Source organism: Thalassophryne amazonica, chromosome 8 (assembly GCF_902500255.1).
Source record: "Thalassophryne amazonica chromosome 8, fThaAma1.1, whole genome shotgun sequence".
Classification (NCBI taxonomy): Eukaryota; Metazoa; Chordata; class Actinopteri; order Batrachoidiformes; family Batrachoididae; genus Thalassophryne; species Thalassophryne amazonica.
In genome coordinates, this window is record NC_047110.1 from 23,038,349 (window position 1) to 23,066,169 (window position 27,821).

The 27,821-nt window shown below is 41.3% G+C and overlaps 1 protein-coding gene across 2 annotated transcripts in view; it reads left to right on the top strand.

Annotated features, from left to right (window-relative positions):
• The window catches only part of LOC117515354 (ethanolamine kinase 1-like), a 144,430-nt gene that overhangs the window by 100,481 nt on the left and 16,128 nt on the right, over window positions 1-27,821 (top strand). For both annotated transcript variants that reach the window (XM_034175872.1, XM_034175873.1), the window contains one exon: window positions 5,106-5,179. In XM_034175872.1, the coding sequence (XP_034031763.1) occupies window positions 5,106-5,179 (74 nt within the window). The remainder of the gene's footprint in view (window positions 1-5,105; window positions 5,180-27,821) is intronic.

Here is a 27,821-nt window from a genome sequence, read left to right on the forward strand (position 1 = left end):
ATGCTGCTATCGACCCACAATGAAAAATAATAGTAACGCACAGTGACATGGAGAAGTAACTTTAATCTGATTACTGATTTGGAAAGATTAACGCGTTAGATTACTCGTTACTAAAAAAAGTGGTCAGATTAGAGTAACGCGTTACTAAGTAACGCGTTACCGGCATCACTGGCCACTAGCCATAAGCTTCACTAAAAGACACAGACATTAGATAAAGTTGAGGCCATGGCACGCTCCGTTTCCTAATAAAATGAATTAAAAGAGTAAAAGCGTAGAACTATACCATGCCACTATGCTAGCCGTACGAAAGGGAAAATAAGTGCGTCTTAAGTCTGGACTTAAAGGTCTCCAGAGAATCTGAATGTATTATTGATGCAGGGAGATCATTCCACAGAACAGGGGCATGATAAGAGAAAGCTCTCTGACCCACAGACTTTTTATTCACCCTAGGGACACTAAGTAGTCCTGCACCCTGAGAAGGCAAATCCCGGGCCGGTACGTAAGGTTTAATTAGGCCAGCTAGGTAGGGAAGTGGCAGTTCATGAACAGTTTTTTAGACTAGTAGCAGAACCTTAAAATCTGATCTCACTTTTACCAAAACAAACCCCACATTATTTGTCTGATTTCCACCACAGTTGATATGCGGATGACATACAACCTGAGAAATTCCCTTAATGCCCTTTTGGTTAAGGTCATTGTTTATGCATATTTTCCCTCTGATTTGCACCAAACGTAACACACATATGCTGGTGGGTTCTGGAATTGTCCAGATGAGGTCACATTTACCAAAGGTCAATTGCTAGATCAAGGTCATGTTTGTTGGCTGACTCCTTCCAGGTCCTTTTGCTGATTTCTGCCAAACTTAATAATTCAGTGCAGCATTTTTTGTCTCACATTGACTTCCTGCTTGGCAGTTTTCTACCTATCAATGGAAAAAAGATGAGACCAGACATTGTCTTTCACTGAACCAGCCAGTAGCGAGTCATTTGGGTCACCACCTTATTAAAGGTATTGAATGAACTAACACAAAATCAGAATCACCGCAGAGTCACAGCTATTGCCGGGATAATAACAGAGGCAATCAAGTGTAAAGCAATCGTAGTGATTTAACCTTTCATTTAACCTTTCATTTAATTTTTTTTCCTGGTTCTCTCCCTCAGCCCCAACCAGTCCCAGCAGAAGACTGCCCCTCCCTGAGCCTGGTTCTGCTGGAGGTTTCTTCCTGTTAAAAGGGAGTTTTTCCTTCCCACTGTAGCCAAGTGCTTGCTCACAGGGGGTCGTTTTGACCGTTGGGGTTTTACATAATTATTGTATGGCCTTGCCTTACAATATAAAGCGCCTTGGGGCAACTGTTTGTTGTGATTTGGCGCTATATAAAAAAATTGATTGATTGATTGAACCAGGTTTGTCCCAGTGAGATTGCAATCTCTTTTACAAGGGAGACCTGGACAAGTTTCCAACTCACCGAACCTGGTAAATATTAAATTTCAATGTGCAAGAACAAAAGCACATATTTAATCTGGAATTATTAAAGAAAAAAATATTGTATTCCATTTAGAATTAACTTTCACCTAAAACCCAAATGCATATACACCAAAACCCAAAAGTATATACACCAAAAAAAATCCACAGCAATCCCAAATGTGGATTTGGGATTGCTGTGGATTTTTTTTTTTTTTTTTTTTTTTTTTTCCAGCTTGCACTCGGCCGAGACGGACGCACTTTTCTCTTCTCCCTCCCTCCTTATCTTTCCTGCTTCTGTGGCGTGTTGTCTGTGGGGCTGCAGCTTTGCTCTTCTGGAAAACGATGAAAATGGATCTGTTAAAGTGGTCTCTGAACGCAATTGACACTATTTTTTATACAAGACATTTGGGGGCGGAGGACCCGACCTGTCCTGCCAGGACGCATATGATGGGTTACATGATGGACTCGTGGAGGAGATGGCAGGTCATGTGCCTTTACATGCTTTCTGTGGAGGACGTCGAAGATGTGTATATATTCGGCTTGGTGGTGACCGGCTTTCTGCTGTGTGGAGCAGGCATGGCGCTGGTTTACCGGAAAATCAAGAAAGTGGAAGCAGCTTTGATTGGGCCCTCCAGGCTGCCCTACATGATTGATTCGATTGGGAAGGCAGTGGCTGCGCAGTCGGCGGGTGTTAACCACATGCTGGAAAACATCTAGGGTAGGATTGCAGCTCTGGAAACCCGCTTTGACCGTCTGTGAAGACCACATTCTACATTCAGATGCATTGAGAGCCACTCTGTTCTCAGAACTGTGCAATCTTTCAGGCGTCTGCTAATCTGGTTATTCATTTGGCCTCCCCAACACAGCTGCACTTCAAGGTCGCTGTGATAAAAAAACCTCCTCAGAAGATCAACACTTAAGCCTCACTCCCTGGTCATCCCCCCTCCCCTCAGCTTCTCCAGCTCTGACATTGACTGTGGACAGTGGACTGTTCAGGGCTGAGCCCCTCCCCCTCCAGGATTGTCGGACAAGGCCGTTGACGGCGCCAAATAGGCTGCCTCCGGAGTGTTCTGATAAACTGGACCTTCAAATCTCGGTTGTCTTCCTGCGTCCTTGTTTTGTCTGTGTGATTATTGTTTTTTCTGTGCTGATGGGGATTTTTTTCCTCATTGCTGCTGTGTAACGCAGCGGCTATGAGGTTTTTTTTTCTCCTTTTCCCTCGTGTTTTGCTTTTCAATATATGTTTATGTACCGGGCCGGCCTATGTGTGTTGTGTGTTATGTGTGTGTTGTTTGTTATGGGTCGGTCTTGGTTTGCTCAGTCCTGCTGTTGACCAAGGCAGGGATGTACATCTGGAGCTGGTCCCCGGGCGCCTAATGGCGACTTCTGCTCCTACTGGCAATTAGGATGGGTTAAATACAGTAGACACATTTCACTGTGCAGGGAACATGTTCTTCTGTGCATATGACAATAAAATTCTTTTGAATCCTTGAATCCTTTGAATCCTTTGAATGTGGTGGATGAAAATATCGCAGAAATGATCTTATGGTCTGCTCTAGTCTTTTTTCAATTGTTTTATTTATTTATTATTATTATTATTTTATCAATTTTTAGCAAGATTGCCGGTGTTGCCAGATGTATGATGATTATCATATTTGTATAATATTTGATATTTTTCTACAATCTATGATAAATCATTTCAATAATGAAAAATTATGATTTTTTATGTACAATTTTGATTTAGCATTCATGTTACATGAAAGAATGCAGCAATATATTCAGAAATATGACTCAACAGCTGCCATGACCTATCAAGTCAAGCGGACAGAGATGTTGTGATTCCGTCTTAGTCCATGCATGATGCCAGAATCCCAGTTTTTTTATTTTTATTTTTTTTTTCTTTTGTGAGTGCTGCTCTGGATTTACAATCCTCTAAATTTAAATATGCACTTTGTTTATGTTGTCTGTATGATAAATTTGTTTTTTTGTTTAGGTTTCGTTAATATATTTAATACTTTTTAATCAAAATTGTGGAACTTAAAATCTATTTAATTGCTACAGTTTTTTTTTTTTAATAAACATTGGTCAAATTTTTTAGTGTGAGTCACACCCACTGAAAAAAAAATTGTGTTTGCAGTGTTACTATTTACCTTCTGTCAAAAGAAAGTGTATTTAGTGCAGCAGATAGGCAAAACAGTTGTGCTTTTTTTTTTTATAAAAACGCACATATAGCCAAAGGTATTTAGAATAAAACTGGATATTTGGCCATCATGAATTTTCAATATGTCAGTGATGTGAACCATTTTTCAAAATGAAAATTGAAAGATGCTCCATTTGTACTGAAAATACTATATTATTTGTCTGATCATAAATATTCCAAAAAGGTATAGATTACAATACATATGAGTGAATGTTGTGAATTTGTATGGTAAAAACAGCAAAAATGATGACACAGGTCAATGTCAGGTTGTTCAGGGGTCAAAGGTTAGATGATTGTCCTATCTGATTAGGGAACTGAACCGACGACCTCAGCATGTGTAGTGTTGAATTATGTGCAGCTGTAGTTATGATGATTAAATGCAGAGAAATTTCATTTTATGTACAGTGACACAAAGGTCTTTGCCTTCTGTTCATCCCAACTATTTCTTTCTGTAAAGATTTCAATGACACACTTGCGAGCGACACACTCGCACACCACATGTGTTGCAGGGGGGCACACTTGCATGACATGCGTGTTGCTTGGTAACGGCACACTCGTGGGGCACTTAGACAATGTGCTGCCGTTCGCACAGCCAGGTCGAAAGTGGTCACCTGCCCTCTACTCTCGTGCTGGCAGTGCAAATTGCCCTGCCTTTTATAAGTGCCCTGCGAGAGGTGTTGGATGTTCATGGGTGGCACTTGAACTCCAATCGGCTTCGGCCAAGAGTGGGTCGAATGGTTATTCGTCCGACATTCGATGACATTCAGGCGCTGGTGTGAAGGTTGCCTTGATGGCGTCATTCAACCACGGTTCGGCATGGACGATGATTTCATGCAGCTGCTCGGCCGTGGCACAATATGTCTGACCTGTGTACGGCATGCCATTCAAATAGTTTTGACATTTTGTCTCCAGAGTAAAGAGCAAACAAGGTTGTCTATTGGATTTTATATAACCGCTGAGTGGGTGGGTATAGCCAGGTAGCGTAAATGTAAATCTATGCTACTGGCCCAGCAACGCCTCAGTAAGTAATAATAATGTGGCATATAGGATTATATGACATGTGCAATATGATTAGAGCATTTTTCAATTTTCACTTTGTAAAATGGCTGCCTTGAGTGACATTGAAAATTCATGATGGCCCAATATCCAATTTTATTTGGAATGCCTTTGGCTCTATGTGTCTCAAATTATATGCTTTTATCACAAAATGCACAGTTGTTATGGAAATCTTAGCGACGCTGCACCACTAATGATACTTGGATCTATTATTTCTATTTAACAAGGTCAATGTATGAATAGTCAAAATCACACTTTGCAATACATTCTAAACCGCTGAAACACAACTTGACGTGACAACTGGTGATGGAAAAAAGGAAAGAAATTGGTGTAGAACATGAGCTTATTAAGTCATGATTATTGTGTTTTCTCTCTCCCCTGTCAGGCATCAAACTTGTTGTGGGGTTTCTGGGCCATCCTGCAATCACGCTTTTCCTCTATTGACTTTGACTTCCAAAGGTTTGTGTGTCTGATGGGGACACCATGAAGATGCCACAGTTTCACTAAACTATTTTAGTAGTTCCAGTGGTGCACATTTACTTCTATTTACTTCATAACTATCAGTGGTGGGCACAGTTCCGATAATCCGATAACAGATAATTATCGAAGATAACATTTTCATTATCGGATTATCTTTTAAGATAACTTTAAAGACCATCATCAGACTAATTACCTTCTGATGAATTTTTGTCTGATAACTTTTAAACTGATAAACAAAATAAACAAAGCTGAACAGCAACAAGCATTTTTAAGATTAGTTCAGCACCTACCTGTTAAAAGTTTTGTACCAGATGTACAGTTATAACCTTTGCAAACAGAAGAGAACTGCTTGAATAAAAAGCATCTCAATCCTCTGCAAAGGAAAAACAGCCCCTAAAAGAAAAAAACATTTCTTTTAACACCATACTGATATGCTGGCAATATAACCTAAGTCATCCAGAGGCATACATCTTTAACTTATGGTTCAAATTTTAACCAAACTAATTTTGGACAAGTTACTTAAAATTACTGTCATGTCTGAAGTTGTATAAAGTAAAAATATCAGATATATGTTTTAGTTTTAAAGTAATGTGTTCATTTTTAAGGTTTTGTGAGCACATGCTCTGCCCCGCAGTGCATTACGGGTAGGATGATGTAATCTCAGTACGTCACGACAGGACAAATGCATTTCAGACACTCTGTTCAGGCTCCAAGGACAACAGCATTAAACTCTAGTGCCTAAAACGCTCTTGTATATATTCTCTGCATAGAATATAGACGTTGATTTTTTAATTGCGTTTGTTAAATTCCACGCATTTTAAATGTGAACAGACAGGGATTATCTAGAATTTGTTTTGAAAGCCTCTACTGCCATCTATCATCTACTGGCCAGTAGTGTTCATGGCAGTGTCTGGGGACCAGTAGATGGCAGTGTTTTATTTATTTTGACCCCAGTTATGTCAGATATAAGACTTGTTCTTCTCTCTGCTCCTTTTCATTCTGGTTATTGTGATGCTTTATTTCTGTTTTTTCTGTTTTTTTTTTTCTTTTAAATGAATGAAATAAATATTAAAGAAAGAAAGAAAGATGATTGTCAAATCAAATTTTTGCTTTGCAAATGGCTTTTTTTAACAAATGAAGTTTAAAAACAAAACAACTGCATAATAATAATAATGATAATAATAATAATAATAATAACATTATTACAAGACAGCTCTGCAGTATTTGCACAGGTACAGTGCGAACGGATGCTGCTTGTAGCTTTCAGCAGCAGGATATCCTCACGACGGCCGACCACAATAATATATCAAACAGGTTTGATTCTCAATCGACCATACGATCAGCAATCAGGAGGTGGTCGTCAGATGTTGACCGCAGCTTGATACTCCATGAACACTACACGATGCAGGATGCACAATTAACCTGAAACTTGGTCCAAAAAATTCCTGCATGAAAAAATCATCTCGCACAGTGTAAAGTATGTTTACAACATCAAATGAATGTTGTAAAGAGAGAATGCAAAAAAAAAAAAGAAAAAAAAATGAAAAAAAATTTGCGATGACACTTCCAGAGCTCCGTAAAAATGCCTGTTTTTACAAATAAAAAAATGGAATATTTTACAAAAGCACATTTAAACACCAACACACAACACACGTCACATTAACGTGTTGGTTTACATAATGAATGACTGAACCAATCAGTGTTTAGCAGGCACCTTTACCCAGAATCCTTTGCGATCTGTCTCTTTGTTACAAAACCCCAGAATTAGTGCATTATTCAACATTAAAAGATATATGTTATATTTTAACTTTGTACAAATGATAGAATTGACATTAATGGAGTTATTCTATCGGTATTAATGTTTTTTATAAATCAAAACCATAAGTCAATATGACTTTATTTTTCAAGACCTCCGCATGACCAGACCTTTATAATAGATACAGGGCTGGCTTTATGGTTGTTCTTAGAGTGTCTCTGTGCTGGGAGGGTTGTGATAAACAAGAGCTTCCAGCAGGGGCCAAATGTTGAAAGAAAAAAGTATGTTCTTATTGTTTGGGTCTGTTATTTTTAGTATTATTAGAAGCTATTAAATTTGTTTTACTAGTAGTTGTAAATGTGCCAGAGATAATTTTTTGGTGGTTTATTGTTTTATCTTTATCAAAGATAACTTTTCAGTTATCTGATTATCTGTTATCGAAGTTAATTTTTTAGTTATCTGTGCCCACCACTGATAACTATATATCTGCCTAAAAACACATGGGAGACCCCAGCCTACATTTGATCTGCTTTCTTGTATGAAAATCCTTCAGTGTTCCACAACAGACAAAAGAATGCACTCTGCCTAGTTTCTCCAGTTCCATCTACAAATAGGTAATGTTTTCAGAGGCGTTTGACTGTTTGTTTGTTAGCAGGTCATTTAAAAAATTAATTAATGGTTTTCAATTAAATATGGTGACCAGATAGATCGGGGGTGCCCAAGTTCAGTCCTCGAGCTCTACCTTCAAATGAATCAAATGAAAGGCGTCTTTCATTTGATTCAGGTGTGTTGGAACAGGGAGACAACTAAGCGTGTCAGGAAGGTAGATCTCAAGGACCGAACTTGGGCACCCCTGAGACAGAGCATGTATAATGATAAAATATAAAGGTGCCAATAATTCTAACCAGGTCTATAAGTGAGTCTAACTACAGACACAGGTTAATAGTGAAACAATCAACAAGTGATACAAACTTTAAAAACCATATTTCACTCAATCAAATCCACATAAACTACACACAGACATGAAGTGGCTGCTTACATGAGGTTTGAAATTCAGTACCCTCTCTCCCATGTCCTGCCTAAATACATGGGAGAGCGTGCCGGAATTTGATCTGTTTACTTGGATGACAACAGTGAGTCCATGGAGACAATATTTGCCATAACATGAACTGAAAGTGAATGGAACAACAATTAAACAAAATAAAGGTAAACCATCAGCAAAAAAAGAAAATTCTTTGTTTCACCATTTAACCTCAAGGAGCTTTGGTGTCCACGAGTACTTAGGTCCCCTTCACACATAACACGATTGAAGCCGACTAGCGCACAAAGGAGGAACTGCATACCATTCGTGAAAAATCGGAGCTGCCTCTCACGCCTCGTACACCAGCGGCCGAAAGACAGAGTGCCTTTTGAGAGCCCATTTGATCCCTCTCGCAGCAGGTGTCGGCCAAATTCCAGGTGAGACACGCAAACATCCAACACCGCTCACTGGACACTTAGAAAATGTGGTGCCATTTGCGCCGTTAGCATGAAAATGGTGAGCAGATGGCCACTTTCGAGCTGGATATGAAATTTGTCTAAGTGCCCCCACGGGTGTGGTGTTGCAAAGCAACAGACATGGCGTGCCAGTGTGTCGGCTCCCCCAACACATGGTGGGCCAGTGTGTCGGCTTCCCCAACACGTGTCATGCGTGTGTATCGCATGTGTGTCGCACCCCCAACACGTGGCGTGCGTGTGTTTTGCATGCTTCCCCTCCACAACACATGTGGCATGCAGTTGGGCGGCACGCTTGCATGGAATGCTGATATGTATGTATGGATGGGGACTGGCCAGCCACATCTGAGCGCACGCAGCACGACGAGGCACCTCCCAGCTGATCGCCGGCCAGAGACTCACTGACAGCTGCAAATGATGGCTCAGTGCACACGACATGTCACATTAAAAACACAGAGACCATAGCCAGGACAGGTATACGTGTGCTCTGTTCCACATGACACGGTGTCTGTCCTGCAGCGCACCGCCCGCAGGACAGGCGCACGGGACCGACTGGACATGCCGGCCCAGCAGATGTGGTCACAATAAGAGTGCACTGCTTCATTCATGTTATGTCAAGACTGTACGTCTATGACCATGGGTCATCTACGACAGCTGGGCATAAACCATGATATATCCTTCTACTGACTGTTGTGTATGGAGACTATGAAAATATATGATGTCATATGGCAAGAATATTCAAAAAAGAAGAGCAAAGAACAATTAGGGTCATGGGGCCTATTGGTGCTGGTGCTTATCTCCAGATTCTGCAATATGAAGAAGCTGAGAGTCTATGACACCCAAGTTCATTTGACACCAGTCTATTACTTTCCCACCCAACTCTGGCACCCATTTACAGATGGATGGACTTGGACAATGCAGATGAAATGTCATGTCCGAGAACACACACAGGTAGCGTGTCCAGGAATCTACCCAAGGTCTGCATACTGGAAGCCCAACTCCTTATCCCACTGAGATACCTGTTCTGCAACGTAAAAGACAGAGTGATGGGGGGGCATATTTGGATCACCAATAAAATGTTATAAACTCACAAATGATCTCTTCAAAATCTTTTATTCAATTCTGTGACTGCTTTGGAGTTATGTACAAACAGTCTAAAAGACAGGGATGGACACATAGCCGATCTCTCTGATCACAAAATCAAAATGACTTTTATAACCAGGTATGGTACTGGGATTGATACAGGCAACAGTTGTCTTCAAAGACTGCCAGGAGACTACTGTCACAAGCAGTAGCCACACAATAAAGTTCATTGGGATGAAATGTTTCCCTTCACTCCCACATTTTCTTCCTTTCGTTCTGTGTGCCCCACACCCGCTGCAATTGTGATTGTGATCCTAATCACTATTGACATACGGCACCCTCCCGTCTGTGTGGCTTTCTTTGCTAGATCAGTGACAGGGCCCCTGCCTCAATTCAATCTGAACCTTGGAGGAAATGTGATCCAGAGGGGTTCCGAGGCACAGAGGCACTATTGTTTTAGTGCCGTCGCTCCTCTCTTACATATACATCTCTCATCCCTGGCTAGGCCACATGTGCCAGCTAGACGTCTGCTCCTCTGAGCCGCGGCTGAGCTTGTCCTAAAGTGCATAGTGAGGGTCAAGTTACCTTTCTTCAACTCGAAGGTTAACCAAAGTGATCCCAGAAAGCAACAGGAATGATGGGAACCACGTCTAGCATTTAAAGGTTTTGCTGCTATGTTACATCCAGCAAAAACACAAAAGGATTATATTTTTATTTATTTTATTTTGGAATGTCATGCAGCTGAAAGGTGTCAAGCAACTTTTTTTTTCTCATTAGACTTTCACATTAAAATATAACTAGAGTTTCATTTTGAAAACATCCTTATCTATCTATCTACCTACCTACCTGTCTGTCTGTCTGTCTGTCTGTCTGTATCTATTGCTTGACTGCAATCTGCCATCCCTACAGGACCTGTACACCTCCAGGGCCACAGGCAAGCAAGGAAGATAGTGGCCGATCCCTCTCACTCAGGACACATACTTTTTGTCACCCTCCCCTCTGGCAGATGGCTGAGGTCCATCAGGACCAAAACCTCAAGACACAAAACCAACTTCTTTCCATCCGCAGCTAGACTTATAAATAATGCCAGAGATCTCCATTTACCCCCCCCCCACTCCCACAAAGTACAGATTGATCATTCCTGCACTGAAATGTACTGCACATCTGCATGCCTTTGCACAGCCCCATTCCACTATATTTATTTGACAGTGAACATAGTTCTCCAAATTTTGTCTATTTGTTATTTAATAATCATCGATAATACATCAAATGTGAAACGGTCGAATAATTTGCCACCACCAATGCAGTATGTTATGGTCTGAAATCTCCAGCTCAGTCTCACAGTTTTTTGTTTGTTTGTTTGTTTTTTTCATGCTCCTGTGACGAAATGAGTCAAATTTTCCTGACGGGTTTTTTTTAAACTCACTATTCCTAACCCCGACCCTAACCTTAACCATAACCTAATCCTACTCCTTCCCCCCACCCTAACCATAACCACCCCGACTCCCCCCACTTCACTTTTAATTTTGCACAGCCATCACTGAATGAATTAGAATGAATTTGTGCTGCTGTGACGAAAATGAGCCGCTTTTCGTCACAATATCACAAACCAATAGATTAATGTATATTTTGTGCTGCTGAATTGCGACTTGCCATGAGACTGGGTTGACACGATTAACCAGTCAGATTTGTGGAACAAATGTAATTGGATTGGAATATCTTTTCAGTTAATTTGGACAACAATATTATTATTAACTGCATTTTCTGTTGTGTGATTACAATTTTCAAAGGACTGTGATCTCACTACCCCCCCCCCCCACCCCCCATATTTCTTCAAGATATTTAACATTTGAACCTGTAGAGCAATCAACTGCTATTCTCTGTGGTTACCCAGACCTCTTTCTTCTCATCCACATTTGTACATCTGTTGTGTTTCCAATGTTCTCAAAGCTGTGTCCATTCCTCCCACTGTCCATGCATTCATCACATTTTACTAAGTAACATTTACATATTTGCCCAATTAAAAAAAAAAAAAAGATATTCTCTCATTTTGGCCATGGGACGCATTTCTGTTTACATAATTCATCACTCAGTGTTGAGGACCCCAGTACTTGGAGAAGGCCCGTGGATTACCATGCTTCACCTGGGCGCTGCAGAAAGATGGTTGTTTTTGAGAGGTGGGATGGACTGGGTGTCTTTTTGCATGTTTGCCATCCAGGACCCAGTGCAGTTCTCTGGCATTGTGGATGTGACAATGCGTGATTCCAGCGCATATTCTTAGACTCACATTGAATCCCATATTTTCAAATTTATATTTACTTTGAAAAATTATGCACTCATTGCTACTAATAATAATTATTATAAATATTTATATGGGGCTTTCCCATGAAGTAGAATACGAAACAAAATGAACTCCAATAATAAAAAATATGTCAATAACAAAAAAGCACACTATAACAATGCCCAAAAATGACAAATTAAAGGGCTAATAATACAGAAAAAGGGTGCACCATGCAAATAAATATCAGATCTGTGGTGATGACTAGAGGTGGGCGATACCGGGAATTTTGGTATTGATCTGATACCAAGTAAATACAGGCCCAGTATCACCGATATGGATACCGATACCAATACTTTTTCATATTTAAGTTTCATAGATGCAAAGGATCCAAAAGACCTAGGATAGGATTTCACCAAACGTACGTGACAACAAAATACTTTATTATCACAATCAACATTTTTGTTTAAAAAATATCACTCAACACAACTTAAAACAAAATCTTCTGAGGTAGAGGGCTGACAAACCACAATACAAGGGTGCACTGCTCCATGTTGTGTGACACAGTGCAGCGCTGCTCTTACAGACAGAGAGTAGACTTTGATGAATCAGTCAGTGCGTGCGGGAGAGAAAAAACCTTGAGTATCGATCTTTTTACACGAGGATCGTTCAATATCAATACCGGCGTTGGTATCGATATTATCCATATTAGGATCGATCGGCCCACCTCTAGTGATGACCCAGAGTAAAAAAGAGAGAAACCAAAAGTACTTACTATAATTCAGAAAATGGGAGTGAGTTATAGTCTTAAAAATTTAATATACGAGGGCTGTCAATAAAGTAACGGTCCTTTTTATTTTTTTCAAAAACTATATGGATTTCATTCATATGTTTTTACGTCAGACATGCTTGAACCCTCGTGCGCATGCGTGAGTTTTTCCACGCGATGGCAGACTCTTGATTAAGGAATGACCATGTCACACCACTATGGTTCAGGTGCAGAGAAACGTTCTGGTTGTAAAAGTTCACTGGATTCATATTATAGTAAGAAAAACCTTTGGCTTTTGCACGCTGAGATGAAGCAGTCAATCCAGGAAAAGTGTTTGTGTGGGAACAGTTTGATGTGTGGTAAATAGCAATTCAGGTTAATCTGATGAAAGACGTGCGGACGGGTCCGACGCGGTGCGGCGGCACAGGAAAAACACCTCTGTTGAAAGCCTTAAGGACAAGTTGGAACATGTCCTGCTGTTAAACAATTTCTCATATACTCACTCCACTGAAAGCCATCAAAAGCCGCCTGGATTTTACAAATGGTTGTCAACACGGAGGTGTTTTTCCTGTGCCGCCGCACCGCGTCGGACCCGTCCGCACGTCTTTCATCAGATTAACCTGAATTGCTATTTACCACACATCAAACTGTTCCCACACAAACACTTTTCCTGGATTGACTGCTTCATCTCAGCGTGCAAAAGCCAAAGGTTTTTCTTACTATAATATGAATCCAGTGAACTTTTACAACCAGAACGTTTCTCTGCACCTGAACCATAGTGGTGTGACATGGTCATTCCTTAATCAAGAGTCTGCCATCACTGTGACCTACTGTGGTGAAGTAACCATACGTGTCCAGTCACAAAACACCCCCATGTCACTTCAGTTCTTGGTTTTGGGTTCTTGGCAAATATTGTTCTTCTGGTGTTTGGTGATAAGTCTTCTCTTGCCACTTGGTTGTGACCAAAATTTCATTCAGGATTTGTATCATAAAAAGTCATTGTGTATATCATCACAAGTCTTGTACAGTTGAAGAACAACACAGAAGAAGAAAACCTGCCTCGCTAATTTACATCCATCACTTGCTATCCTGAAGTCTTCTTCTGTCAGCTGCCCCAAAATTAAAACATTTCTGTGTATATTATAACAGTAATCATATCCACCTGTTTGGAGATTTTTGGTAATGGGTATATATGATCTTCCTCTCCAGCACTACGTACTGATGACATGAACAATGGCAGAGAAAACATATCACATTACTTCTTTTAGCAAACAACAAACTATTGAAAAAAAAAAGATAGCGAGATCATACTAAATCTTGATGAAATGTGTGCTTCCTAACCCTCAGCCAAATCCTTACTGACTTCTCAAAGAGCGGTAGGCCCAGGACTTGTGCTGTAACCAAGACCAGATGTAAATGTGACAATAGGCAGCCACAGGGGAACGCAAACCCGCCCTCCCTCGACCATCCATATTTACTTTTCTTCTATGATTTTACTCGTGTTGAAAGTGTATGCAAGTCAGCGGTTTAGATTTGCGGATGTGTTGGCAAGGCGAGCTGTTATTTCACAAAGACATTATTATGAGGAAATGAATGGGGAGGAGGCCCACTGTTTGGAAATGCCTGACTGCAAAAATTGGGGGAATAGTGCACAAAAGCACATTGTAAAATGAAATACCTGATTTAGTGAGAGTTAATTTCCCTCATTTCTGCTCAGCTGCAAACGTCTGTTTCATCTCTGATGATGATTCGTCTTAAAGCGGGCAAGCTTTAGGTGTCTGCCTTTGAAAGAATGAATAGAATTGTCTGTGAAAGTTGTTCTTTTAAATGGACATACCAGTTATAGCTCTACTAATGAAGGGGGTGTGTGTGTGTGGGGGGGGGGGGGGGGGGGGGGGGGGAGGAGGATAACCAAGATACCATGATCAATAAAACATTTTATGAATTTCTTTAATTAGGTCCCAATCATTTATTATTTTAATATGAAGTTGAAAGTCAAGTGGTAATTAGTTTTCTTTTAATGTACAAAGTACCAAAAACCCACTTTTAGGAGACAGTGCAAATATCTTATGAAAAATGATGAAACTTGAAAACCACCAGTCATAAGTACACAAGTACAAAATCAACAGATAATTATAATTATCAAGAAATACTGAAGAAGAGACAGACTGGCATCCTGACCTGGGTGTACACCGCCCCGCGCTCTATGACTGCTGGGATAGTTTAGTTTATTTATTTTTTTCAAGTTTCAAGGCACGTATAATCTCATTCGCATACCCTTTTTTGTTGTTGTTTTTTTTGCTATACAGATATAAAAACAAATATAGTATACCTTCATCAACATTTGTCACACCGGTGCATATAGTGTGCCTCCTCAACCCGAAAAGGAGTGGGAAGAAGTATAACTTATAAACTCCCACCCCTAAGTACAACTCACAAAGTATAAAACTCATGGTAGAGCAATGAACTACAACAATCACCCATCACCACCATCAATTCTTTCTGCTTGCTTTCATATTCGGATCTTCTTTGTGAGGTACATATTCAATTCTCAGTAGCAATATACTCAACTCCATATTCAATTATTCAAACCCATTACAAGTGCTCATCAATATATACCCATACGCACATTCACCTATACGTGTACACCTATATACAAGTACATAAAAACCCATACACAATTACACACATACATCTATGCATGCATACATATTGTCCTTTTCATTTATACTTTTCTATATTCGAATGTACAGTTAGGTACTAACAGTTGTATCAATGGCTTTCCATTATTTTCAATTCATTTAAAGTTTAACACATTTTTAACTTCTAAGCAATTACAAATAGTCTTACACCCTGATCATTACTATCATAATGCCGTACACCAGATACTACTGTTCAATGTCTATACAATAGTCTACATTTCTTACTAACTCTATAAACATTTTTTTACTCGTTTGTGTACTGTGATAACATAATTTCTTTATATTTCTTTTTGAACTTATAAATGTTTCCACACAGTTTAATGTGGTTGTCCAAATGATTCCATAACTTGACTCCACATACTGACACACACCGACTTTTCAGAGTAGTTCTTACATAGTGTACTATAAAGTTACCACATCCCCTCAATCCATACTGTCCTTTCTTACAGAACAGTTTTTGAATATTACATGGCAATTCATTTTTATTGGCTTTAAACATTAATGCAGTATGAAATTTTACCAAATCAGTCCAATCAATCATTTTTAATAATTTTGAACTGATAATTCGTGTGCTCTAGATATCCTACATTGTGCAAAATTCTAACTGCACGTTTTTGTAATATAACGAGGGGATGAAGTGTACTCTTATAGTTGTTACCCCATACATTTTACAGTAAGTTAAATTTGGCAACATCAATGTACAATATAACACACGAAGGGCATCATGCTCTAACAAATATTTAACTTTATTAATAACTGCGAGACTTTTGGAAACTTTACTTTGTATATATTCTTCTTACTTATAAGGTTTTGAATAATCAGGTCCCATCTTATCTTAGGGACCTCTTAGTACCATATCACCCCAATAGAGCGCTTTGCTCTCAGACTGCAGGCTTACTTGTAGTTCCTAGGGTTTTTAAGAGTAGAATGGGAGGCAGAGCCTTCAGCTTTCAGGCTCCTCTCCTGTGGAACCAGCTCCCAGTTTGGATCAGGGAGACAGACACCCTCTCTACTTTTAAGATTAGGCTTAAAACTTTCCTTTTTGCTAAAGCTTATAGTTAGGGTTGGATCAGGTGACCACTCCCACATCAGGTTCACGTGTAAAAGCAAACGTCTTTATTTCAGGCTGAGGTATGGTACACAGGTGATCAGTCAGCGGAGTGGAGGTACAAGCAGGGTTCAGAAGCACGAGCAAACATGGACATCAGGGATGAGGCAAAAAGCGTAGTCAAAAAACAGCAGACTTCAAAACACACGGCTAGGCAAAACAGGACTGGATACGAGGGCTAGGATGTGTGCTAACGACGACAAACTGGCAGTGAGCTGTGAGACTGTGATGGTTTAAATAAGGAGCAAACAAATTAGGGTGATGTGAAGCATGGAAGTCTCTGGAAGGGGGCGTGACCGGGGGAGCCAAAGGTTGTGCAGAGTACAAGATAGTGAAGGAAGGAAAGCACAGAGTGAAGTGAAATAACAGACAAAGACACGTGAGCTGGAGCAAGAGTGGGAGTGAATGAGAACACAAAGCAGACATAAACAAGGTGGGAAACAAAGACATGGGGCAGGTGCAGGGCGTGGAGTGAACATTAGTAACCGGGCGTGAGACAAGGAACAAATACATGATGGGAGGTGCGGAGTGGAAACAAAATGACAAAAACAGAACAGAGCTAAATTGGAAATCATGGTCAGAACATAATGCAACAACAGGAACCAAAATCAAACATGAGCATGAGAACAAAAGCAAGTAGAACTGAACAGGGAATCAATGCAAAAGCAAAATTAAACAGGAACAAACTAATAAACAAAAATCAAAACCAGATATAAAAGTACACAGCCAACATGTACAGAACAAAGCTAAATGATAAACAATGAAAACACAAACCGGCTGAACAGAACTGGACATTGGCTAAAGTATGAAAAGTAACAAAATGATAAGAAAAACATAGCCGAATAACTCATGATGAAAATAAAAAACTAATACATCAAAGCTGGGCCCGGAGGTGAGCCAAAAGGGGATCCAAAATAAGGACTAAGACCTAGACCCAGGCCGGGCATGACAGTACCCCCTCCACATGAGGGAGCCCCCAGGCGACCGCACACACAACACACCGACACTAGGAGGGCGGCGGGGGACCCAGGACAGGGGGCAAACAGAGGCAAAGGGCACACAAACGGGCCAACAGGCTGGAGACCCCAAGGACGACCGGCAACAAGGCTACAAAAAGGCCAGGGACCCAACGGCCGGTAACCAGCAACAGGCAGCCAGACACCAGGTATGACCTGGCTCTGAAAGATGGTTGGAGGCCGGCGTGAGACCCGGTCCGGGGGCCGGCCAGGAGGTCCTGTCAATAGTGCAATATCATCAGGGGGTCGACTCCTGGGGACATTGGAATAACTAAGAAAGTACATCCTGCTCTGCCCCTTCTTGTACACAGCGTCCATGTTGGCTGTCCAGCTCAGCCTGTTGTCCAGCTGCAGCCGCAGGTACTTGTAGGTGGAAACCACCTCCACCTCAGATCCATCAATAATGATGGGCTGCAGAGAGGCTGGCCTCCGTCGAAAATCGAGCACCACCTCCTTCGTCTTGGTGGTGTTCAGCAAGAGCTTATTCTGCTGACACCACCTCCCAAAATCCTCCACCAAGCCCCTCTACTCCCCCTCCTCACCCTCCCTACATGCCACATTTGCAGTGTCATCAGAGAACTTCTGCATGTGGCATGTACCTGAGTTGTACTGAAAATCAGCAGTATAGAGGGTGAAGAGAAGGGGCGAGAGCACCGTGCCCTGAGGAGCTCCAGTGCTGCAGATCAATGTAGAGGATCGACAGCCCCCAGCATGAACAAACTGACCTGTTGGTCAAATAGGTCAAAATCCAGCGTACAAGGTGAGGGTCTACAGCCATGATGTTATGTTTGTCCTGCAGGAGGCTGGGATGGATTGTATTAAAAGCACTGGAGAAGTCAAAGAACAACATCCTCACAATGCCCCCCCCCCCCCCCCAAACAGACACAGACACACATACACACACACACACACACACACACACACACACACACACACACACACACACACACACACACACACACACACACACACATCCAAGTACATAAGTGCACAGTGTAGAAGATAGAGAACTGCATCCTTAACACCCACCTTCTCCTGGTAAGTGAATTGGAGGGGGTCCCTCCCCATCTGTACCTGAGGTCGTAGGACCAGACGCTCCAGTACTTTCATCACGTGCGAAATGAGCGTGACCGGCCTGTAGTCCTTCAACTCCTGAGGCCGACCCTTCTTTGGGACTGGAACAATACAAGATGTTTTCCACAGTGAGGGAACACTCCCCAACTGCAGACTCAGGTTGAAAATGTGCTGTAGAGGGTCTCCCAACTCAGCAGCACAGGCCCTCAGAAGCCGTGGACTGACCCGGTCTGGACCCGCGGCCTTCCTAAGATGGAGATGTTGCAGCTCCTTAACCACCTGATCCTCCCTGATGGAGGGAGGAGTCGAGACGGGAGTGGCAGTCTCTTGTGAGAGAGGGGGGGCACATGAAAGAGGAGCAGAAAGATGATGATCAGAGGAGCCAGAGGGAGACTGTGGGGGCAAGCAGGTGGTCAGGGGGAACTGAACCGGTTAAAAAAAGTGTTCAGCTCCTCATCTCTCTGGATGTTCATACAGTCAACATTACCCTTGCTGCTACAGCCAGTAATGGTTTTCATACCATTCCAGACCTACCTCATGTTGTTATCCCTCAGCTTCCTGTCCAGATTTTTGCTGTATGCCTCATTAGACTCCTTCAGACAGATTGTCACTTCCTTTTGCACCTCTCTCATCATCACACGGTCTCCACTTCGAAATACCCTCTTCTTCTTATTCAAGACTTCCTTCACATCAGCGGGTTGTTGTTAGCATAGCACTTAACTGTTTTAACAGGCACCACCTGACCCACACACAAGTTCAAATAGTCAGTCATGCAACCCACTGCACCCGCAAGATCTTCACCATGCGACTTCACCAATACACTCCAATCAGTGGTGGATTGTCCAATGTGTCAGTCCTCGTGATGTCCCTAATGTGGAGGTCAAAAGACAAAGTAGGATCAAAATTACCCCAAGATTCCTCACTTTGTCTGTATGATGTATAACACATGAACCCAAGTTAAGCGCTAGCCAGTCAAATTGATGCAGATGCCTCGCTAGACCAAGAACCATCATTTCAGTCTTATCAGAGTTTAAAAGTAGGAAGTTACTAGGCAGTTACTACTCCCAAGGGGGGCTACGTACAAGGAAAAAAGCAGGGGGCCCAGAACAGATCCCTGTGGAACCCCAAACTTCATGTCACTAAGATTAGAAGTTGTGTTACTGTACAACCCCAATTCCAATGAAGTTGGGACATTGTGTAAAATGTAAATAAAAACACAATACAATGATCTGCAAATCCTCTTCAACCTACAATACCTACCTCACTGCGGTATTGTATCACTTCCTGTTCCGGAGCACAGCGGTGTTTTTCTGTATCTGTTAGCTGTTTAATCTGCGCAGTTAGATTGATCTAGTTATCTAGATTACGATTTGTTTCCCAGTGTAATCTTTACGTGCCTTAACTAAAGCACTCCTTCTGCTGAATCACCTCTAAATTATTTACACATTATTCACTTTGCGTGTTTTTAGGAATCCGCTAGCTTAGCGTAGCTACTAGCTCTTAGCCGGTTTAGCATGGCGGCTTCTCCTGTCTCTCCCGCACTTTTCTACTCTGGGTGTGAAATGTTTAGTTATTCCTCGGCCTCCTTTAGCAGTAATGGTACTTGTAATAAGTGTAGCTTATTCATAGCTTTGGAGGCCAGGCTGGGCGAATTGGAGACTCGGCTCCGCACCGTGGAAAATTCTACAGCTAGCCAGGCCCCTGTAGTCAGTGCGGACCAAGGTAGCTTAGCCGCCGTTAGTTACCCCCTGGCAGATCCCGAGCAGCCGGGAAAGCAGGCCGACTGGGTGACTGTGAGGAGGAAGCGTAGTCCTAAACAGAAGCCCCGTGTACACCGCCAACCCGTTCTCATTTCTAACCGTTTTTCCCCACTCGACGACACACCCGCCGAGGATCAAACTCTGGTTATTGGCGACTCTGTTTTGAGAAATGTGAAGTTAGCGACACCAGCAACCATAGTCAATTGTCTTCCGGGGGCCAGAGCAGGCGACATTGAGGGAAATTTGAAACTGCTGGCTAAGGCTAAGCATAAATTTGGTAAGATTGTAATTCACGTCGGCAGTAATGACACCCGGTTACACCAATCGGAGGTCACTAAAATTAACATTAAATCGGTGTGTAACTTTGCAAAAACAATGTCGGACTCTGTAGTTTTCTCTGGGCCCCTCCCCAATCGGACCGGGAGTGACATGTTTAGCCGCATGTTCTCCTTGAATTGCTGGCTGTCTGAGTGGTGTCCAAAAAATGAGGTGGGCTTCATAGATATTTGGCAAAGCTTTTGGGGAAAACCTGGTCTTGTTAGGAGAGACGGCATCCATCCCACTTTGGATGGAGCAGCTCTCATTTCTAGAAATCTGGCCAATTTTCTTAAATCCTCCAAACCGTGACTATCCAGGGTTGGGACCAGGAAGCAGAGTTGTAGTCTTACACAACTCTCTGCAGCTTCTCTCCCCCTGCCATCCCCTCATTACCCCATCCCCGTAGAGACGGTGCCTGCTCCCAGACCACCAGTAACCAGCAAAAATCTATTTAAGCATAAAAATTCAAAAAGAAAAAATAATATAGCACCTTCAACTGCACCACAGACTAAAACAGTTAAATGTGGTCTATTAAACATTAGGTCTCTCTCTTCTAAGTCCCTGTTGGTAAATGATATAATAATTGATCAACATATTGATTTATTCTGCCTTACAGAAACCTGGTTACAGCAGGATGAATATGTTAGTTTAAATGAGTCAACACCCCCGAGTCACACTAACTGTCAGAATGCTCGTAGCACCGGCCGGGGCGGAGGATTAGCAGCAATCTTCCATTCCAGCTTATTAATTAATCAAAAACCCAGACAGAGCTTTAATTCATTTGAAAGCTTGACTCTTAGTCTTGTCCATCCAAATTGGAAGTCCCAAAAACCAGTTTTATTTGTTATTATCTATTGTCCACCTGGTCGTTACTGTGAGTTTCTCTGTGAATTTTCAGACCTTTTGTCTGACTTAGTGCTTAGCTCAGATAAGATAATTATAGTGGGCGATTTTAACATCCACACAGATGCTGAGAATGACAGCCTCAACACTGCATTTAATCTATTATTAGACTCTATTGGCTTTGCTCAAAAAGTAAATGTGTCCACCCACCACTTTAATCATATCTTAGATCTTGTTCTGACTTATGGTATGGAAATAGAAGACTTAACAGTATTCCCTGAAAACTCCCTTCTGTCTGATCATTTCTTAATAACATTTACATTTACTCTGATGGACTACCCAGCAGTGGGGAATAAGTTTCATTACACTAGAAGTCTTTCAGAAAGCGCTGTAACTAGGTTTAAGGATATGATTCCTTCTTTATGTTCTCTAATGCCATATACCAACACAGTGCAGAGTAGCTACCTAAACTCTGTAAGTGAGATAGAGTATCTCGTCAATAGCTTTACATCCTCATTGAAGACAACTTTGGATGCTGTAGCTCCTCTGAAAAAGAGAGCTTTAAATCAGAAGTGCCTGACTCCGTGGTATAACTCACAAACTCGTAGCTTAAAGCAGATAACCCGTAAGTTGGAGAGGAAATGGCGTCTCACTAATTTAGAAGATCTTCACTTAGCCTGGAAAAAGAGTCTGTTGCTCTATAAAAAAGCCCTCCGTAAAGCTAGGACATCTTTCTACTCATCACTAATTGAAGAAAATAAGAACAACCCCAGGTTTCTTTTCAGCACTGTAGCCAGGCTGACAAAGAGTCAGAGCTCTATTGAGCTGAGTATTCCATTAACTTTAACTAGTAATGACTTCATGACTTTCTTTGCTAACAAAATTTTAACTATTAGAGAAAAAATTACTCATAACCATCCCAAAGACGTATCGTTATCTTTGGCTGCTTTCAGTGATGCCGGTATTTGGTTAGACTCTTTCTCTCCGATTGTTCTGTCTGAGTTATTTTCATTAGTTACTTCATCCAAACCATCAACATGTTTATTAGACCCCATTCCTACCAGGCTGCTCAAGGAAGCCCTACCATTATTTAATGCTTCTATCTTAAATATGATCAATCTATCTTTGTTAGTTGGCTATGTACCACAGGCTTTTAAGGTGGCAGTAATTAAACTATTACTTAAAAAGCCATCACTTGACCCAGCTATCTTAGCTAATTATAGGCCAATCTCCAACCTTCCTTTTCTCTCAAAAATTCTTGAAAGGGTAGTTGTAAAACAGCTAACTGATCATCTGCAGAGGAATGGTCTATTTGAAGAGTTTCAGTCAGGTTTTAGAATTCATCATAGTACAGAAACAGCATTAGTGAAGGTTACAAATGATCTTCTTATGGCCTCGGACAGTGGACTCATCTCTGTGCTTGTTCTGTTAGACCTCAGTGCTGCTTTTGATACTGTTGACCATAAAATTTTATTACAAAGATTAGAGCATGCCATAGGTATTAAAGGCACTGCGCTGCGGTGGTTTGAATCATATTTGTCTAATAGATTACAATTTGTTCATGTAAATGGGGAATCTTATTCACAGACTAAAGTTAATTATGGAGTTCCACAAGGTTCTGTGCTAGGACCAATTTTATTCACTTTATACATGCTTCCCTTAGGTAGTATTATTAGACGGTATTGCTTAAATTTTCATTGTTACGCAGATGATACCCAGCTTTATCTATCCATGAAGCCAGAGGACACACACCAATTAGCTAAACTGCAGGATTGTCTTACAGACATAAAGACATGGATGACCTCTAATTTCCTGCTTTTAAACTCAGATAAAACTGAAGTTATTGTACTTGGCCCCACAAATCTTAGAAACATGGTGTCTAACCAGATCCTTACTCTGGATGGCATTACCCTGACCTCTACTAATACTGTGAGAAATCTTGGAGTCATTTTTGATCAAGATATGTCATTCAAAGCGCATATTAAACAAATATGTAGGACTGCTTTTTTGCATTTACGCAATATCTCTAAAATCAGAAAGGTCTTGTCTCAGAGTGATGCTGAAAAACTAATTCATGCATTTATTTCCTCTAGGCTGGACTATTGTAATTCATTATTATCAGGTTGTCCTAAAAGTTCCCTAAAAAGCCTTCAGTTAATTCAAAATGCTGCAGCTAGAGTACTGACGGGGACTAGAAGGAGAGAGCATATCTCACCCATATTGGCCTCTCTTCATTGGCTTCCTGTTAATTCTAGAATAGAATTTAAAATTCTTCTTCTTACTTATAAGGTTTTGAATAATCAGGTCCCATCTTATCTTAGGGACCTCGTAGTACCATATCACCCCAATAGAGCGCTTCGCTCTCAGACTGCAGGCTTACTTGTAGTTCCTAGGGTTTGTAAGAGTAGAATGGGAGGCAGAGCCTTCAGCTTTCAGGCTCCTCTCCTGTGGAACCAGCTCCCAATTCAGATCAGGGAGACAGACACCCTCTCTACTTTTAAGATTAGGCTTAAAACTTTCCTTTTTGCTAAAGCTTATAGTTAGGGCTGGATCAGGTTACCCTGAACCATCCCTTAGTTATGCTGCTATAGACGTAGACTGCTGGGGGGTTCCCATGATGCACTGTTTCTTTCTCTTTTTGCTCTGTATGCACCACTCTGCATTTAATCATTAGTGATCGATCTCTGCTCCCCTCCACAGCATGTCTTTTTCCTGGTTCTCTCCCTCAGCCCCAACCAGTCCCAGCAGAAGACTGCCCCTCCCTGAGCCTGGTTCTGCTGGAGGTTTCTTCCTGTTAAAAGGGAGTTTTTCCTTCCCACTGTAGCCAAGTGCTTGCTCACAGGGGGTCGTTTTGACCGTTGGGGTTTTACATAATTATTGTATGGCCTTGCCTTACAATATAAAACACCTTGGGGCAACTGTTTGTTGTGATTTGGCGCTATATAAAAAAATTGATTGATTGATTGATTGATTGAATACACCACAAAGACAAGATATTTAATGTTCAAACTGATAAACTTTATTGCTTTTGTGCAAATATTTGCTCATTTTGAAATGGATGCCTGCAACACGTATCAAAAAAGCTGGGACAGTGGTATGTTTACCAATGTGTTACATCACCTTTCCTTCTAACAACACTCAGTAAGTGTTTGGGAACTGAGGACACTAATTGTTGAAGCTTTGCAGGTGGAATTCTTTCCCATTCTTGCTTGATGTATGACTTCAGCTGTTCAACAGTCAGGGGTCTCCGTTGTCATATTTTGCACTTCACAATATGCCACACATTTTCAATGGGCGACAGTCCTGGACTGCAGGCAGGCCAGTCTAGTACCTGCACTCTTTTACTATGAAGCCATGCTGTTGTAACACGTGCAGAATGTGGCTTGGCATTGTCTTGCTGAAATAAGCAGGGAATCCCTGAAAAAGATGTTGCTTTGATGGTAGCATGTGTTGCTCCAAAACCTGGATGTACCTTTCAGCACTGATGGGGCCATCACAGATGTGTTAGTGCCCATGCCATGGGCAGTAACACACCCCCATACCATCACAAATGCTGGCTTTTGAACTTTGTGCTGGTAACAATCTGGATGGTCTTTTTCCTCTTTTGTTCGGAGGACACGACATCCATGATTTCCAAAAACAAAATTTGAAACGTGGACTCATCAGACCACAGCACACTTTTCCACTTTGTGTCTGTCCATTTCAACTGAGCTCGGGCCCAGAGAAGGTGGCGGCGTTTCTGGATGTTGTTGATGTACGGCTTTCACTTCGGAAGGTAGAGTTTTAACTTGCACGTGTAGATGTAGTGACGAACTGTGTTAACTGACTATGGTTTTCTGAAGTGTTCCTGAGATCCTTTACACAATGATGTTGGTTTTTAATGTAGTGCCGCCTGAGGGATCAAAGGTCACGGGCATTCAATGTTGGTTTTCGGCCTTGACGCTAACGTATAGAAAGTTCTCCAGATTCTCTGAATCTTCTGATTATATTATGGACTGTAGATGATGGAATCCATAAATTCCTTGCAATCCAATGTTGAGAAACATTGTTCTTAAACTGTTGGTCTATTTTTTCACACAGTTGTTCACCAAGTGGTGGTCCTCGCCCCATCTTTGCTTGTGAATGGCTGAGCCTTTTGGGGATGCTCCTTTTTTACCCAATCATGGTAAAATAGTAAATGGACTGCATTTATACAGCGTATCTGCATCAGACGCTCAAAGCGCTTTACAATCATGCCTCACATTCACCCTGATGTGAGGGTGCTGCCATACAAGGTGCTCACTACACACCGGGAGCAATAGGGGATTAAAGGCCTTGCCCAAGGGCCCTTAGTGATTTTCCAGTCAGGCGGGGATTTGAACCCATGATCTTCTGGACTCAAGCCCAACACCTAAACCACTAGACCATCACCTCCCCTAATCATGACACTCACCTGTTTCCAAACAGGTGTTCTTTGAGCATTCATCAAAACATTCCTAGTCTTTTGCTGCCCCATCCCAACTTTTTTGAAACGCAGGCATCCATTTCAAAATGAGCAAATATTTGCACACAAACAATAACGTTTATCAGTTTGAACATTAAATATCTTGTTTTTGTGGTGTATTCAATTGAATATAGGATGAAGAGGAATTGCAAATCACTGTATTCTGTTTTTATTTACATTTTACACAACGTCCCAACTTCATTGGAGTTGGGGTTGTATATGGTATAACTCAGCACAATCAGTGTAGTTGATCAGTTCTGCCTGAGTGGCTGTGGTTCTCACATCTGCATCATTGCTGAAGTCAGATTCTCCTCAAGTCAGTCCTGTGTGTGTGTGTGAGTGTGTGTGTGTGCATGTGTGTGCTCGAGTGAATGTGAGGCATCATTGTAAAACGCTGTGAGTGCCTGCATCTGGTGGAAAAGTGTTATAGAAATGCCATCCATTTCTCATTTAACTAGAGATATGTCCAAAATGGTGACATCATATGAGCTAATGAATTGATTTTACTCAATTCTGTGCAATTTAAATAATTTTCAGCCAGTTGTAAGACTACACAGGGAAATACAAACACATTCTCCTCATGCATTTGTTAACATATCAGTTGTAGTCTTACACACCTCTCTGCAACTTCTCTCCCCCTGCCATCCCCTCATTACCCCATCCCCGTAGAGACGGTGCCTGCTCCCAGACCACCAATAACCAGCAAAAATCTATTTAAGCATAAAAATTCAAAAAGAAAAAATAATATAGCACCTTCAACTGCACCACAGACTAAAACAGTTAAATGTGGTCTATTAAACATTAGGTCTCTCTCTTCTAAGTCCCTGTTAGTAAATGATATAATAATTGATCAACATATTGATTTATTCTGCCTTACAGAAACCTGGTTACAGTAGGATGAATACGCGTATGTTAGTTTAAATGAGTCAACACCCCCGAGTCACACTAACTGCCAGAATGCTCGTAGCACGGGCAGAGGCGGAGGATTAGCAGCAATCTTCCATTCCAGCTTATTAATTAATCAAAAACCCAGACAGAGCTTTAATTCATTTGAAAGCTTGACTCTTAGTCTTGTCCATCCAAAGTGGAAGTCCCAAAAAACAGTTTTATTTGTTATTATCTATCGTCCACCTGGTCGTTATTGTGAGTTTCTCTGTGAATTTTCAGACCTTTTGTCTGACTTAGTGCTTAGCTCAGATAAGATCATTATAGTGGGCGATTTTAACATCCATACAGATGCTGAGAATGACAGCCTCAACACTGCATTTAATCTATTATTAGACTCTATTGGCTTTGCTCAAAAAGTAAATGTGTCCACCCACCACTTTAATCATATCTTAGATCTTGTTCTGACTTATGGTATGGAAATAGAAGACTTAACAGTATTCCCTGAAAACTCCCTTCTGTCTGATCATTTCTTAATAACATTTACATTTATTCTGATGGACTACCCAGCAGTGGGGAATAAGTTTCATTACACTAGAAGTCTTTCAGAAAGCGCTGTAACTAGGTTTAAGGATATGATTCCTTCTTTATGTTCTCTAATGCCATATACCAACACAGTGCAGAGTAGCTACCTAAACTCTGTAAGTGAGATAGAGTATCTCGTCAATAGTTTTACATCATCATTGAAGACAACTTTGGATGCTGTAGCTCCTCTGAAAAAGAGAGCTTTAAATCAGAAGTGCCTGACTCCGTGGTATAACTCACAAACTCGTAGCTTAAAGCAGATAACCCGTAAGTTGGAGAGGAAATGGCGTCTCACTAATTTAGAAGATCTTCACTTAGCCTGGAAAAAGAGTCTGTTGCTCTATAAAAAAGCCCTCCGTAAAGCTAGGACATCTTTCTACTCATCACTAATTGAAGAAAATAAGAACAACTCCAGGTTTCTTTTCAGCACTGTAGCCAGGCTGACAAAGAGTCAGAGCTCTATTGAG